This window comes from Callionymus lyra, chromosome 7 (assembly GCF_982586985.1).
Source record: "Callionymus lyra chromosome 7, fCalLyr1.hap1.1, whole genome shotgun sequence".
Lineage (NCBI taxonomy): Eukaryota > Metazoa > Chordata > Actinopteri > Syngnathiformes > Callionymidae > Callionymus > Callionymus lyra.
The window spans coordinates 11,728,124-11,745,724 of NC_141824.1; the positions used below are offsets into that span (position 1 = coordinate 11,728,124).

Sequence of the window (17,601 nt, forward strand, 5' to 3'; positions counted from 1 at the left end):
GTGCGTTTGATTGATCGCTGGCTCAGATGGAATGTGTGATAGAATACATCAAGGACTTGACATTGAGGGGGGGAGCAGGGGAGTTGCCTTATCCACAAGTCTCTGTGGTGCTGATTTAGGGTCTGTGCTGCAAGATATCCTTTCTAATACTTTTACAATCTGAAGTTATAATCCTTTTAGGGGGTATGTGGAATATAAAGGGCTTCCCTGTAATCCTATTACATTGGGATTGCTTGATTAGTTGGCAGCAGCCGTGCGTACTGATGCCTGCGAGCCTGCATCCAGAAACTATTATGTACCGAACAGAAGCGACTGCAAAAGGTTGAGAGTGCTGTGATATTGGAGTAAAAAAAAAAAGTTTCCCTCCGACTTCTTGAGCTGCTTTTGTCTTTTCATTGTGTCACTTTGTATTCCATTCAAAGCTCAAGTACATGATGGTGATGACTGGATACCCAGACTTCCTGCTCAAGGCTGAGCTTATAGATCAGGAGTACGGGGTGAGTCATGCACGAGTTTTCTCTCCACACAATATGGTGTCGATGTGTACTATTGTGGCCATAGTGCTGATTTTTTCAAGAACAAAAAAATGTATATTGTACTTGATTCTCCAGGCTTGAAGGGCCTTTTTTAAATATAGCAACCTTTTGACGTGTTTATGTTATATATATAAAAAATGCCACCAGTCAACAATACATCAAAACCAGACCGAAAAAAACATATTGTTCTTAATTGTCCAGGTAAACATTTAGTTACTTTTCTTTTGGTGCCGACATTTATTTATCATCTATAATCCTGTATATGTTGCATATATCATGTGTGCTATTATAGTTGGTGATAAGGTAATTAAGAAAATTATATAATTGTTGACACTTAATATAAAAACTGAGCAAATGAGAGGCTTTTATATTCACCATGGTGGATATTGCACCAGAGAGACATTAATATGTTGTCTTGAAAACATTAAACATGTTATGACAGGCAGTTATTTTTAAATACTGTTGATTGACTGTTGCTGAAAATGTAGATTTTTTATTTTTTACAAAGACCTTTTTTAACACAGCAAGCTTATGTGGTGTATATGTTATAGATATTATAAAATGTGACAAGTCAGAAAATGCATGAAAGCCGGACCGACGGCACTTTACATTTTATACATTTTTTTCCAGCTTCTAGATTAGAAGAATTAAGATAAGACTTCCTTTATCAGGCCACATTTCAGGAAAAAGAAACGCAAATAAAATAGAATAAAAAGGCTACAACAAAAAAATACAATACATAGGAAGAACACAAAATAAATACAAAATGAAGTTTAATCATTTTTAAAATGTTGATTTATAAGTTTGAAATTCTATTATAACCGAGTTATGTTAAGTAAATATGTTTTTGCTTTAGTAAGTAGGTTGTTTAGGAGCAAAAATTGTCTTTTGCACTTACACTCATTATTATCGATGGAAGTCCAGTAACACCAATTAGAAATAAATAAATCGCCAGAAAAAAAAGGTTAGGTAAAACCAAATTAACCAGAAGTAGAAAAAAAAAGTTCCAGAAAAATCAAGGAAATGGCTGTTATAAAAAAGATACATTTTTAACCACTGTTTGAGTTCTAGTTTTCATAACCAACCAACAATATAATGTTCAATAAAACGAATGAAAACTAAAAAACAAAAAGTTTAAAAGGTTGAACATTTTGAAGAAAAGACAACTTTGTTAAAGTTTCATTCATGCAACTTCTTAATACTTCTTATTCTCTAAGACACCTGACGGTAATATATATGCAGCTGTGGGGTCAGAGCGCCCCCTCTGGCATAGAGCATGAAAACAGCAGCAAACATTATTATTATAAATAAAGATATATATTGTGAAGTATATAGCAAAGGTTTAGATGTACCGTATACTTTTCCACAGCGCTCCAGTAAATGACTGTCATCCGTTGAAGGATTATAAAATCAAGATAATGAGTCCCATGGGTTGCTGGAACGGTGCCATCGCATTGATCTAATGAAATCAGTATTTTTTATCTCCTCAAGTATGATTCAGTATGACGTCCGTCTAATGTATAATGAGGAATCATTTATACATGGCACCGGTGAACTCCGACTTCCAGATTATGAATCATAGCCGAGTGAACATCATCAGATAACCCCTTCTTAAGAAGACACTTTGTATTAATCGGTTTCAAATGGACACTCTGAAGCAGAAGAAAAACACTCGGAAGTCCTTGAACGCTACATGGTGTTCGGAAGTGGCCGCCTTTGTTTCTTAGTTACATGTGTAAGAGTCGGCTGCGAGGGCAGCGGCTACTCTCTCAAAGCTGTGCCGGAGTAACGGTTGAGGGTCGCTGCAGTCAATGACATTCATGGAAACAGCAGTGGGTGACAATCGCGGCTGAAGAACTGTAAGGCAGAGAAGTCTTGTTCCCTCTCGGGTGCATATTCAACAATCACAACCCACCTCCAGGCCGCTCCCATCTAACCCTTGTCATGACAGGATCTTAGATCTATTTGTGAGGGAATAAATATAAAAATGTTGCTGCATGTCGACTACTGGACGCTACATTTCCAGAAAAGTGATTACGCTGAATGTACAGTAGGTGGCAGCAAAAACAAAAGCAGACAGAGCCTTATTATCCTATTAATACGAGCAGAGAAAATACGTGGACATTTGCCGTTTTCAGTTTTATTTATATTTTGGTGTTTTATTTGTATAGTTTAAAAGTGAAATAATTATATTTGATTCAAATCAATGTATGTATCAATCAATCCACAGGGAAGACTCTTATTAGTAAGTAAGAAGGTAATATTTATTTATATAGCGCTCTTCCAGACCAGGGTCACAAAGCTCTTAAACAATCAAAATAATATTAAATAAAGTATATACTTTAAAGGGCAAGATAAAACTGATATAATAATATTCTATCAAATGGTGTTGAAGGGAACAGTCATGTGACTTAGTTTTAAATGTTTTATTGTCTCTTTAACATACTTGAATTGACTTAAAAGTAAGAGTGCTAGAAAATATATGGCGATATATCGCAATATTATTTTCATGATACTCTAGCGATTTTTTGGGGGGGGCTTCACATCGTTTCATTCTGTACTACCATCATTCTTTTATGGTTTACAGTCTAAAGTAGAGTGTTTAAAATAAAATAGTATTCTACTTTGGACAATTTACATTAAAATATTTACAGCAGTTGTTAATTTTTGTTTTAAAGTTCAACTTCGGACCACTAGATGGCATCAGTCATTACGTCCTCCGCAGCTAAAGAAACATCTCCAGTGACATCTTTGCGATAACTGAGAACGAGAGGATACAGTCGACACCAGCAGCTATTAAAGCTGATGTTCGGACATATTTTGGCTTCAAAACAAATGAAAGTAGTTACGACTTCGTCAAGAGTCATGTGGTGTGTACATTCTGCAACACCAGAGTCAAGTACTTGACAATACTACAAATGTATACTTGTTTCTACTGTATCACAATTTATCAAAATGTATAGAATGGTTTCTCTCGTAACATAATACGTTACGTATCACCAGATTCTTGCCAATACACACCCCTACTATTCACACTATAGTAACACTAAAAATAAGGGAATTGTTAGCACACAGCCTTTTTCAGCCTTTTTGCCGTTTGTGGACAAATAAGGCTAAAAGCTACAAATCGTTCAGCCCCATTTTACGATGTATATGTGCTTCTGCAGTTCGACGTGAACGAGAAAACCTACTTCAAGAACATCCTGAACAGCATCAAGTTCAACATCAAGCTGTCGGTCAAGAAGATCCACGAAGAAGTGGACAAAACAGCGTGAGTCACAGCAGTCGGACTTGAAAAATGTTTCTCTATTGTTTCGTAAAGCCTTTCGTGTGTCATGTGCATCTCCATTTGGCTCGACTAAGTCTCCACTAAATCAAAGACGCTGATATGGAATCGACAAACAGATGGAGAAAATCCATTTGATTTACTTATCTGCAACAGCCAGGCAGCAGTGCTGTGGGATATGTGAACGACTTGTGAAAAACACCGTCCACTCCATCTCGCGTCTGCTGTGACAACATATTACAGTCACATTAGTATTCAAAGATTCACCAAACAGCCGTTTCTTAAGCCCACACGCCGCAGTAGGAGTTGCAAACACACAAAGGAGCACCTTTCATTCTTCTGCTTGTCCTGTCACTGTGAAATAAATAGGTTTAACCTCCTCTTTATTTTGTTCTCCTCGTCTTCCGCCTACACTTCTCCGTCACTCTTTCAGACTTTCAATGTTGTTCCGTGTTCGGAGTCGGACATTTTGAGGGATTCTGGTGCCAATCAAGTTGTCAGGCGTCAAGTGGATTATCATAAAGGAACTGTCCGCGCCTTTTACAACCACAAAGAGTTTTGATTCTTTTTTATCCCTCGCAAGAGGCTTTCATGCGGACCTGGGAAAAGTGTGTCCCGGGGGCCACAGCCGGCCCCCCTGACGCCACCTTTTGTGACAATATACAAAACAATACTGTAAAGCTGAGAATGTTGAAGTTCTTTTTATGGCTATCCAACAATTTTATTTCTAGTTTTGGGTTTTTTTATTGCTTATTTTGTGTGTTGTACTATTTCATCGTTTTATTCTATACTGCCACCACAAACACATTTTATGTTCTGTTTATGACACTGGCACTTAAAGTTTCCGATTCTGACACAAAACTTGTTAAAGAAGTTTCTAGACCTTATTTTCTGATCTTTTTTTTTTTTATTACATTTTCTTAATATAAAAAGGCATTATATATATATGATATAGATAAGTGATATGTGATATATTATATCACATTTTTAATTTTTAATTTTTATTTTTTTAATATTAAATTAAATATTGCAAAACTTGTTTTATGGCATCGTCACACTTTTGCATTTGATGTTATTTATTTTTATTTGTTAAATATTCAAATATAGTGTGCATTTCTTAAGACTCTTTGAATAAATTAGATTTAAAAAATAATATACAGTTAGATAAAGACTAGATTTATTTGTCTATTTTTTGTCCCTTTGTCTTGACGGTCCCTTATAGCAGTTACAGTATATAATGCTGCACATGTGTGTGTTTGTGTAGAGACGTGTGCTCCTAGTGTGTATAAGTGCAGGTGATTTAAATCAATACTCCTGTTTTCTCCACAGGTGGCTTCTCCCGCCGCAGGCCCTCAATGCCTACTACCTGCCGAACAAGAACCAAATGGGTGAGGGATGTGTCGCCTGTGTTTCTGATGGTTATTCAGCAAGTCATTAGTGACAGACGCTTGTTTCCGACACACTCTGGGTCGACCTCCTTCCATTACACTCGCTCAGCCGTCTGCTTCTCCCACGACGCCCCCCTCGAGGAACAACAAACAGCTCCCCGAGTTTTAAAGAAACGTGCCACGAGCTCCCCTCGCGCCGCCTCGGCCCTCGTGACTCTGGCTGCCAGCTGGATTAAATCTCTCGCTGAGAAAAAAAGAAAAAAATCAATGGTGTGCTCGTGCGCTGATGCCAGAGGACAGGGGGGAGTCAGAAAAACACTGGGCTCATGGGTCATTTTAATTTACCTCGCTTGTATCATCGCGCTCACTTCGGCCAACCCGTCCCTGTTGGACAGTTGATTTTATTTTTTAACATTTCACCTCCGAGGCTCTTGCTGCTTCGCTCCAATCTTTTATTCAGATTTATATATTTAATCGCGAGAGAGATCCTTGCAGCTAAGAAAAGGAACCTGAGATGGAGATTCTTACAAATGTGGTGATTCATTCAAAACAAACATTGGATTTTCACCCACAATATCAGACATTTCGGTGGAGGAAAAAACTCAACACCCCTATAAGATATAAGATAAAATAACATTTATTTTTCACACAGTGGGGACATTTAAACAGTATCAGCAGCACAGATAACAGAATTGTTCACATAGAGCATACATAAAAAAGGAGAATGCATTTCCCAATGGAATTGATTTCATTGATCTCAAGGAATCAATAAAGTTGTATCTAATCTAATCTATTCAAGTAAAAATAATCGCAATAATAAATCACTATATATACTGAAACAATATGCACAACCCTGCAAAAGAAAGTACACTGCACAAAAAATACTTGTAGTAGTAGAAGAACATTTAGTCCTTCCTTAGAAAGATATCATCAATTAAATGCTCAGAAGCGCTTTGCCCTGATTCGACCTGATTTCCTTTGGACTAAAATTGAATGAATTATGTTTTATTCTTGAAGCAGAAAAGAATGAAATTATTGATTCCACCTTGCGTCAAAACTAGGGGTGTTAGAAAATATCGGTACAACGATGTATCGCGATGTTTTCATTCACGATACAGTGTCTATAATTGACAGCACTGTATCGAACAAAAATGTTTTTTTAGAGGATGCAGTGAGTCCAGCAGCTTTTAAACCTTAATAATCTAGATATACTAACAGTCATTATTTCAACATGCAGTGAAATCCTGCGAGGAATCTCTGATGACTGAGGACGAGAAGATACAGTCGAGTCCAGCAGCTTTTAAAGCTAATTTGACTTTTTGGTTGTTGTTCTTACTACTAACACTACTAACAGGAAAAATATTCAGGGCGTTTGTTTATTTTTGCGTGGCCATTAAACTTCCAGCCACTAGATGGCAGCAGTCATTACATCCTCCGCTGCTAGAGGAACACTGAAATCGAGCAAGATCGTTTCGATGACTGAGGACGAGAGGATACAGGCGACTCCAGTTTTTTCTTTAAAAGGTTTGAAAATAAAAAATGAAAGTGAATTCGTCAAGAGTCATGTGGTCTGTAAATTCTGCAACACCAGAGTCAAGTACTCGACAATACTACAAACATATCCTTGTTACTACAGTATCACAATTTATCATAAATCTATCACATCATTGTATCGTATCGCCAGATTCTCACCAATACACAGCCCTGGTCAGAGCAGGTGTAACTGCAATGCTGTGTAAACTCCAGAACCACACACAGCATTCGTTTACTAAATGAGACGAAGGCTCTTGTTGTGTCAGTTTCTTGTTTCATCTCTGAAGTCTCTTCATAAGAAAACACGGCTGTAAAGCAGTTTAGTGGTCACGTGACTTTCACAGACTCTCAATTCGTTTCAGTCCAGCAGCTTTAAAGGAAACAACATGTATTCTCGTGTTTCTCTGCGGAGGTGTTAAAATATACGCCCTTGAAGTTCTGTCCTTTTTCTTCCTGCAGTTTTTCCAGCCGGGATCCTTCAACCCACTTTATACAACCCTGAATTCCCACAGTAAGTATGATCCCCCCCCCACCACACACACCCGACCCACCCCTTGTCATCGTCTTTTCCATCCTGCAGTGAGCGTGGACACAACAGCTTCACGCGGCAACAATAACTCCAGTCATTACGGGAGACATTAGTGCAGGAACCCTGTGCGTCCCCTCAGTCCCAGCACACCTGATTAAACCAATTTAACTACCCACCAAGAGCTCAATTACTGAACAAGGTCCTGCTAATGGAACAGGTGTCACCGTGAGGTCGCCTCTCCAAGTCCAGTAATTTAACGCTCTATGAAAGGAGACAGCTCCTCACTCCCTCTTGTCCAATCAATTGCACTCGCTTTTTTTTTTTTTTTTTCCATTTCATGGCTTTTCGAAGTGAAAACTTTCTGGCTATTCAATCGAAAAAAATATGAGACAGTATAAACAACAGTTGGATTTCTATCGACAACGAGACAAAACAAGTTACTTCTTTCAACGTTAGTGGTGCCAAATTCTGTTATAAATCTTTAAAACAACTCAGCAATTTTCTTTAAAAGTGAGTTTGTGCTTCAGATGTTTGGTACTGATACTGATACCATGTGAAAGAAAGGTGTGCAGCGGTCCCTCGTTTTTTGCGTAGGTTATGTTCTGAACCCTTGCATTAAACGAAAGTAAAGACAATTTACTTCTTCACTTGTTTAAGGTTGGTGGTGTTTATTTAACATTTATTTGAACTTGCAAACTCAACATTGCATTTGTGGTGCCATTCCTCTCAGTAACAGCTCCCGTGATGCTTTGCCGCCCAGTCAACCAATCACAGCCGTCGACCACTGTTGGCATAGCAACATAGACGTAGAATGTAAACAGCGACCGATCTGCTGTCACTTAATAAAGCTGTGAGTAGAAAGGCATCATGGGAGATTACATACATTTAATGTGGACATTTCCAGGTTCAAGCCTTGAGAAATATTTAAGCCAACATTTCTTTCTACATGATCACTTGTGTTGTTTAGTAACTGCTTTAGTAACCTCTCCATTTTTTTCCCCATCCAGGTCTCTAAACTATGGAGGGATAGGAGCGATCATCGGACATGAACTGACACATGGATATGATGACTGGGGTGAGTTTAGTCCACCGCGTCGCAATCCTTCGTTGGGTGAAATCCCAACGATGTTAGCAGCAGCAGATCAGTGTTGATGTTTAGAGAAGCCGAACTGATGCAAGTCACAACCTTGAACTTTTTACCTCCTTGTGAAAAGTGTTGCCACGAACAATAAGAATGTGATGTTATCTCCAGTGTTTTTTTTAAAATAGCAGGAGTGTCAACATTAGCAATTTTTTCACCATGTGTAGTCGAGGCTTGTTACCGTCATGTAATCAGTTGCAGGCAGTTTCGCTATTTAACCACCAGTGGGTTCGTCTCCATTCAGACACTTTAAAAATCCATTACAGCAAAGCCCTTCCAGTAGTTATCAGACATAAATTCCTTATTCTCTTACGGACTTCAAACTGGTGTTATGTAATACACGGCAGTCAGAAATCAGTCATAATGTTGATATATATATATATATATATATATAACAAAGCTGCATTGCGAGTCACCATAGTATTACTCCGCAAGGCTCCATATATTACTCTGCGAGTCCCCGTAGAAACACTACGAGTCACCATTGTATTACTGAACAATGCTCACGTGGAAATACTACAAAGCCTGCAAGTCACTGTAGTATTACAGCAAGCTCCTTAGTAATTTGCTTTGTGGAGTTATACTAGGAAGATGCACTATGTTTATTTCTGTAATTTAGGATTTTAGAACCTATATAAGTGGAATAAACACATTCGTATAAATAAAATTGTAACAATTGTTTTATCTTAGAAAAATGTGTCTTAAAACTGTCTTGACATCACACTATCTCGTATGAGTCCAACATCACATGAACAAAACACACTTGCAGGCATGTTTACAAGTGAGAAATTAACATGGAGAAAGACAGGTGAAAGAAAACATGTAAACAGTTATTGATTTTTTTCGAACCGTTAATGACTTGTTTTCCCGGTGAACTGTTCACACATGTAGACGTTAACACCCGTGTTAAGTACGTAGCTTAAGGTTTGTGTTCTATATCACAAGTGTCCAGCTTTGTTTGACTGAAAGAAAAGCCTCCTGGGCAGCTCTTTGGACTTGGAAAATTAAAAAGTTGGAGGTTGTGTTGTGTGAATGCTAACGCTGCCCCCCTGCCCTTTTGCCCTTCGTCTTAGTGATGCAATGGTTCATGTCCGTAGGGGGCCAGTACGACCGGCACGGCAACCTGAAGCAATGGTGGACGGAGGAGAGCTACAGAAAGTTCCAGAAGAAAGCCGAATGTATTGTCAAACTCTACGACAATTTCACAGTTTACAACCAGAAGGTGAGTTCTTAAGGCTGCATGCGTGAGCACAGACTCACAACCTGCCATCAGTGACCGTTCACAGTGAGATTTTTGGTTAAAGGTCTTGGTGGAAAAACACCTTTTTTAAATGACTCTTGTTATTATATTTGAATGTGTTGAAAAAAACACCCTTCTTTCTTTAATGTAAAGACAAACAAAAACAATAATTAAATATGCATGTTTAATCTAAATCATAATTTAAAAGAGACTTATTCATTAATGAAAGATAATCGGTACCAGTGGTTAAAATTCAGTTATTTTAGCTCTAAAAACTGAAATCAGTTCTAGATGTTTGGAAATGTGTTTGATTTTGTTTGTTTTTGTGTAGGTGAACGGTCGTCTGACACTGGGAGAGAACATTGCAGACATGGGTGGACTCAAGTTGTCATACTTTGTGAGTAATTGTAAGAATGTCTTGGATCTATGTGTCCGTAAGCGAATAAGTTAAGTTAGTAGGGAAACTAATGTGTTGATTTAAGTGTGTCTTAAATAGATCTTGGAACTTTATTGTACATCAGTATGTGTCTCTTTGTGCAAAACATCATTCAAATATTTACATTAGCCAATCCCAGAAGTCTCCATCTCCAATGGTCTCCATGTATAAACAAAGCGGAGTGTGGTTACAGCTGGTTGGAGGACGAGTGAAGTCATTATTACGCCATAATGCACTCCGCTCTCGTAACCTCTCCTTTGTCGAGATTTCAAAGGAAGAAAACTTTAAGTTAAGTTAAGTAATAAGTTCAAAACATGGTCATGATGAGGGACTTTTAATGCATCTTGGAGAGAAAGACAACAACATCCGATACATGTAAGTGAGTCAGGAGAGTTGGGTTTTTTCACATAAGTTGCTCCTTAAGAACAACTTTAAATTCGTTTTTTGGAACAATTGGATTGGTTGTGTCCTGGATTACCATCTTGATCTGTAAATCTTTTGAAGGATTTTACTATCATAGTGAAAAGAAGGCCACCAAGCTGTGCTGCATTAACAACGATTAAAAAAGAAAAGGAAGAAAACATTAATCTATAAAAGGCAGCATACAATCTTACCAATACAATACCTTCCATGAGATTAGGTGTTGTTTAAGTCAACATTGTTTTAGGGTTGCTTAAGACCGATGCACTCAAAAGGACTATTGCCACTTTTTCCAGTTATTTGATGATTCTTACATTCAAGGGAAGAGCAGTGAATCGTAGAGGTAGAAAGATCAAAACAAAAAGGTTGTGAATATCAATGGGTTTCAAGGTAATAGTTGAACATTTTTCTCTGGATTTAGAAAACATTTTGGTTAAAAAGAATTTGTTTAAAAGTCAATAGATAAATGCCATTTTCTGATCTTTTGTGAAAAAAAATGTACCTCAGTGACCCCCATAACAATATACATACTCTGTTCGACCAGCTGTGAGAGTATTAGTAAATATACTTTCTTATGAACTTCACAAATATTTGAGGCTTATCATGAAATGACTCCTTCATGACCTCTCGTCCTTGCAGGCTTATCAGAAGTGGGTGAGAGAACACGGTCCAGAGAGACCCTTGCCCGGACTCAGATACACGCATGAGCAGCTGCTCTTCATTGCATTCGCACAGGTACCATTGTCGACCTCTATAATCCTCTGACCCAGACCTTCATCCTGATGTCAAATCCCTGCTTATGTTTCAGAACTGGTGTATGAAGAGAAGATCCCAGTCCATCTACCTGCAGCTGCTCACCGACAAACACGCACCTGAACACTACAGGTAAAGAGCGAATACGGTCCACAAGCTACTTCCTTTTCACAATCTTCTCCATCTCTGTAATTGAACCAAGTGTTTTATTTCAAAGTATCTTCTGCCACATTCTCTAATCAGCCCCCTTTGTCCTCTATGTGACAGTGAAGAACCGCTGACTCAGCAATAAAATACTGTCACCGCCGCTCATAAATACACAATTCCGTTACACTAATGGCACTTAGTAAAAAAAAGATCTTCAGGACCCTTTTTAGCCACTAAAGTAAGAAGCCATGAGGTGTTTTTTTTATCTACAGCAGACAGACAGAAAAAAGAGCAGCAATCCAGACAGACTACTTTGAATAGATAGAAGATTTCTGATGAATTTAAGTTGAATAAAATAGTGGTTTTGATAGGACAAGGTGTAGTTTCTCGGCTGTCGGGGTTTGTCTGGATAGCTTTCCATTACTTAGAATGGGGCCCGATGGATAACAGGTAGATCAAGATGTCATATTCTGAGGTAGAGATGGGATTTGAACTCTGACCTTTAGTGGAAACCATTGGAACGGCAAAAAAAAGAGGCTCACGTTTTCGGGTTGGCGGTGTTTCCAGGCATGTCCATGTCCTGAAAATTAAAAATGAATGTGATCTTTAATTCAAGTCTATGAAAAACAAATTCTTTCAAAAAAAAAAATGTACAATATATTATTGTATATAATTGTGAGCCAAGTTATTCAGATTTCATTAATATATTAAATATAATTATTTAATACAGATAAAACAGATACATTGAAGTGAATAAAAACATTTATTTTAAGTAATGTGTTAACAAAAATGTGTATGCATTATTAGGACACGATATGAGACGTTGAATTCTTTTTATTTTTCATCATTTCTTTCCAAATAAATCGGTAAATATTAAGAATGTAAATTGCTGAATGCTCTGGGAAGTCTATATTCTAACAAACTATCGTGACTTTCTCTACAGAGTCATCGGCAGCGTGTCGCAGTTCGACGAGTTCTCACGAGTGTTCCACTGTCCGAAGGGATCCCCGATGAACCCCGTCGACAAGTGCTCCGTGTGGTGACACCGAGGCCCGGTCCAAACTAACTAAGACTCAACACCACATCTAACGAAAGCAAACTCAGAAACGCCTTGACCTACTGTACGCTTACAGATTTCTGTTTATACCAAACTAATAGCATGGGTCAGATGACCATCTGTATTGTACATATATCATTTGATTCTATATATTTTTCTATTTTATATTATTTCTAAATCATCTATTTTTGTATTAAAATAGAATTCATAGAGTCGGGACTGATGCATTGTATCCATGCAATTTACTTTTCTTGATATATTCCATTTATTTCAAACTGGATTATTAAGAATTAGCCACAGTAGTTCAGCCCCCAGTGTTGACTGATCGAGGACCAAAATGAATCAGATGATTATAGGAGTTGCTTTTATGTTTGTGTCCGTATAGTGCCCTCTAGTGGTGGCAGAGAAGCGTTCCACCATCATGACTGTTTGCCTGCACTGATGATCTTTGTGAGTGTTTGTGAGTTGTTGTTTTTTTTTTAATGATATGTGGTGTTGTTTATTTTTTAAGGTTGATGTTCTCCAGGATTTGTAGTCAACGAAAAATGACTGATTTTTTTTTAAAAAGGGAAAATCATTACATTTTGTTCAGATATCTGAGACACTCGTCTGGACTTTTGTGCATTTGTACAGTCATTAAAAAAAATACTTTTGTATACAACATGTGAATCTTTGTACAGTGATAACGTATACCAAGTGTTGGGTTTGTACAGTTTGTTTCTGACGGCATGTTCTTTTCCACACTCGGACCTTACACATGGCAACATCGCAGCTCTTAACACGGTGGAAGTCACGGCTGCTATCGTTTCCTCTCAGTGTTGTTTAATGTGCAAATAAACACAACAGATCACTGTGTCATGTTTTGGTGTATTTGTTTCCAGCTGTGCACTTACCACGAGCAGATTGTCATCCAGCCTGAACGTTTGCTTGAAACCTGGAAAATTACACACAAAAATAAGTTGTTAGAAAATGTTCCAACACATGCTGGATTCATAGATCAGCGGCACATTGTTGTGACTGTATCACTGTATTGACTTTACCTCGCTGGTCACTCGGGATAGAGGTTCGGGATTATGGGATTATCATGATTTGGAATTGGATCAAAACGCCTCGCACAGCTGAGCAAATGTTCAGCTCTCAAAGCTGACTCTAAAGCCTCCAAAATAAGATATATAAACAACAAATAAAGGGTTTTATAAACCCATCCAACCACAGACAGGTTCAGTGAGATCACAGAGTGGTTAAAGCCTGAAAGTTAAATTATTGAGTTTGGAATTGAAGTGCAAAAATGAAACTTTTCGATGCAGGTTTGACTAGAAAATAAAAATAAATTTCTATGGCACATTTGAAATGTGTCGTTTGACTGACAAAACGTTGTATTGGTCAAAATAAAGAGCTTTATTTGACCAATACAACCATTGATGTGACAATGAGGACTTTTGAGTACATTAAAAAACAGCAGTACATGACCATTAATATTAACACAAAACGATTTGTGATGATTTCTTCATAACCTTTAAATGAACGTATACAGACTCAATTTAATCGAGAAACTATATGTAGAAGCAATGCTAACATTAGCTCGAATTACAATTAGCATGAAGGAAAAGTAGAAGCTAAATATGAACAATTTTACAAACGAAACAAAGAGAATTAAGTAGTTTTCAAACCTGTTGAATGAAATACATCACGTTACGGCTTCTTCTTCTTAAAAAACACACAAAATTAAACTATTTAAGGCTGTGAATGGACTTATACTGTATGAGTTTGAGGAACTGTTGCTCATCAGAACAGGTGAGTTGATGCTGGCAGGTAACCGGAACCGGATGTGAGCGAGATGCAGCTCGAGCGGCTGTTCCGTCAAGATCGAAAAAAATTAAATTGTGTTGAACAATATATTTTTTTAAACACGATTAAGAAAAAATATAAGCTCTAAGAGTCTGAACTCGTTCGGCGCTTTTCAAGTTTTGACTTGTACAAACACACACTCACCAGTGGGGGGCAGTGTTGCGCATCTACCGAGAAGAAGGAAAGAAGACGTTTATGTGAAAAGTTCTTTATGTGAAAAGAGAGAGAAATTCAAAAGCAACAAGAGGAAATTCTGAAGGACATAAACAAAACTATTTAAGGGAAAAGATGACTTTTCATCCACAGCTATAACCAAATTTGTGATTCAAATTGAAAACCTAAATTTAAAAAAATTAAAACAGGGACAAGGAAAATATTTATCTTTATTTATTAAGAGGAACAGTTAAATGATGCGTGTATGGAACAAACAAAAATTAAATTAAATGCCTTTGTGGTGTTTTGTGTATATAAAAACATACATATCTTTGGTTTTTTTGAGCGGAAATATGTAAAATTCTTTATTTATTTGTTATTATTATTGTCGGGTCTGGTCATTTCTGAAGTACTGACTGTACTTTTTGAAAGAGTACACTATTCTAACAGTGGGGAAGCCACAATCTTCAGTCTTCCATACTTCTGTAATGCAAATTAAAAGTCTGTCTATTTTTATTTATTTTTTAACATCAGCTGAACGTATTTGAGGCCGACAACAAAGTGTTAGGTAATAATAAAAAGACAGATTGAGTTGGTAAAGTCATAATTTCAGCATTTGAAAGGTCTGGAAGAATAAAGACTTGACTTTATATCAAAGTTACTCTAAACAGTCTAGACTATTTCTACATCAGTTTGTTATTCATTAGCATCAGAGCTTAACCAGGTATGACATTGAAGCACTTCAACCACCTGACAGGTCAGTTAGCTGTTTAAGAGATACAGGGTCAACGATACGATATATTAATACTGTAATAACAAGTATATATGTGTAGTATTGTCGAGTACTTGACTCTTGTGTGTCAGAATTTACAGACCACATGACTCTTGATGAAGTCGTAACTGCTTTCATTTGTTTTAAAACCAAAATATATCCAAACATCAGCTTTAAAAGCTGCTGGAGTCCACTGTATCCTCTCGTCCTCAGTCATCACCATAATCTCGCTGGATTTTATTATTCCTTACCTGTGAAAGGACCTAGTGACTATCGGCCAGAAGTTAAATTGCTACACAAAATTGAACCAACTCTGAATATTTGCTTCTTAATTGTAAATCAAATTGTACTGACAACAACTACACTTTATTGAACTATAAACCATTAAATAACTATAGTAACACATAAAATGTGAGTTTAATTTTTTTGTTGTTGTTGTTAAATATCACTACAGTATAATGAAAGGATATTGCGATATTGACGTGTATCAGTTAATTTCTTACACCACCTTGAAACCACCAAATTGAAATGTTACAATTAATGTTCATGGAAGATGCTCCAAAATCAGTTATTTAGATAGATTGATAAACTTTATTGATTATGGGGTTTTTTTCTCATGTTAATTTTTGTTTTATAACAACAAGAATCCATATCATCATGTTTCCCTTAACTTTTCAGGACATACACATTTCTCTACGCCATGACTGATGCCGGGTCAAGCTGGACCTCTGACCCGCACCAGGTTCTGGCCGTGTTCTCGGGCGACACTCAACGAGGTCCTCGCACGAACCACTACGTCTGCGGCTCGATCGCGGCCTTCGCCAACATCGCCTTGACTTTCCCCGTCAACAAGGTCCTCTTCCGCCAGCAGCTGCACGGCGTGCTGACCCGAGAGGCGATCCGGCAGCTGCAGACGGACGGGTGGAGGACCCTGTACCGGGGGTTCCTGCCTCCTCTCCTGCAGAAGACCACCAACGTGGCCATGATGTTCGGGCTGTACGAGGACTTCTCCGAGGTCTTGCTGGAGCAGACCAGAGGCGGACGAGTCCCCGAGCTGCTCGCCCGGGGTCTCGCCGCGGCCCTGGCCGGGACCTCCGAGGCGGCCCTGATGCCGTTCGAGCGGGTCCAGACCCTCTTACAAGACCACCGACACGACGGACGCTTCAGAAACACCTCTCACACCTTCAGGTCCCTGGTGTCGGAGTTCGGTATCCGGGAGCTTTATCGCGGCCTGGTTCCGGTCCTGCTCCGGAACGGTCCGTGCAACGTCCTCTACTTTGGGCTCCGAGGTCCCGTTAAGGAGCGACTCCCGGGAGCCACGAGCCACGTGGGTCACCTGGTGCAGGACTTCGTCTGCGGAGGGGTTCTGGGCGCGTCGCTCGGGGTCTTGTTCTATCCCCTGAACGTCATCAAGTCCCGGGCCCAGTCTCAGGTGGGCGGAGCGTTCCGGTCTTGTCGACAGGTGATGGTCAAGGTGTGGGTGGAGAGAGGAGCGAGTCTGGCCAAGTTCTACCGAGGAGCTCATCTCAACTACCATCGCTCGCTGCTGTCCTGGGGAATCATCAACGCTACCTATGAACTGCTGCTGAAGCTGCTGTAGAACCTCAAGGGTTTCACTGCCTTTGTGTGTTCATTACTCTGTGTGTAGCATGTGTCTGTGTGTGTATCACTATGTGTGTAGCATGTGTCTGTGTGTGCATTACTATGTGTGTAGCATGTGTCTGTGTGTGCATTACTATGTGTGTAGTATGTGTCTGTGTGTGCATTACTATGTGTGTAGCATGTGTCTGTGTGTGTATCACTATGTGTGTAGCATGTGTCTGTGTGTGTATCACTATGTGTGTAGCATGTGTCTGTGTGTGTATCACTATGTGTGTAGCATGTGTCTGTGTGTGTATCACTATGTGTGTAGCATGTGTCTGTGTGTGTATCACTATGTGTGTAGCATGTGTCTGTGTGTGTATCACTATGTGTGTAGCATGTGTCTGTGTGTGTATCACTATGTGTGTAGCATGTGTCTGTGTGTGTATTACTATGTGTGTAGCATGTGTCTGTGTGTGTATTACTATGTGTGTAGCATGTGTCTGTGTGTGTATTACTATGTGTGTAGCATGTGTCTGTGTGTGTATTACTATGTGTGTAGCATGTGTCTGTGTGTGCATTACTATGTGTGTAGCATGTGTCTGTGTGTGTATCACTATGTGTGTAGCATGTGTCTGTGTGTGTATCACTATGTGTGTAGCATGTGTCTGTGTGTGTATCACTATGTGTGTAGCATGTGTCTGTGTGTGCATTACTATGTGTGTAGCATGTGTCTGTGTGTGCTTTACTATGTGTGTAGCATGTGTCTGTGTGTGCATTA

General features: G+C 38.7%; 2 protein-coding genes across 2 annotated transcripts in view; both read left to right on the forward strand.

Annotated features, from left to right (window-relative positions):
- Positions 1-13,297, forward strand: part of ecel1 (endothelin converting enzyme-like 1) — a 38,292-nt gene extending 24,995 nt beyond the window's left edge. Inside the window, exons 9-18 of the mRNA XM_087796004.1 lie at positions 423-497; positions 3,704-3,807; positions 5,152-5,210; positions 7,203-7,254; positions 8,280-8,347; positions 9,511-9,635; positions 9,985-10,050; positions 11,149-11,244; positions 11,318-11,394; positions 12,353-13,297. Of these exons, the coding sequence (XP_087652130.1) occupies positions 423-497; positions 3,704-3,807; positions 5,152-5,210; positions 7,203-7,254; positions 8,280-8,347; positions 9,511-9,635; positions 9,985-10,050; positions 11,149-11,244; positions 11,318-11,394; positions 12,353-12,452 (822 nt within the window). The 3' untranslated portion in view covers positions 12,453-13,297. The remainder of the gene's footprint in view (positions 1-422; positions 498-3,703; positions 3,808-5,151; positions 5,211-7,202; positions 7,255-8,279; positions 8,348-9,510; positions 9,636-9,984; positions 10,051-11,148; positions 11,245-11,317; positions 11,395-12,352) is intronic.
- A 1,903-nt stretch (positions 13,298-15,200) lies between these two features.
- Positions 15,201-16,907, forward strand: LOC148075046 (mitochondrial nicotinamide adenine dinucleotide transporter SLC25A51-like). The gene is made up of 2 exons (XM_087795884.1): positions 15,201-15,224; positions 15,918-16,907. The coding sequence occupies exon 2, from the start codon at positions 15,940-15,942 to the stop codon at positions 16,837-16,839; it is 900 nt and encodes a 299-aa protein (XP_087652010.1). The 5' UTR covers positions 15,201-15,224; positions 15,918-15,939; the 3' UTR covers positions 16,840-16,907.
- The last annotated feature ends 694 nt before the right edge of the window (positions 16,908-17,601 follow it).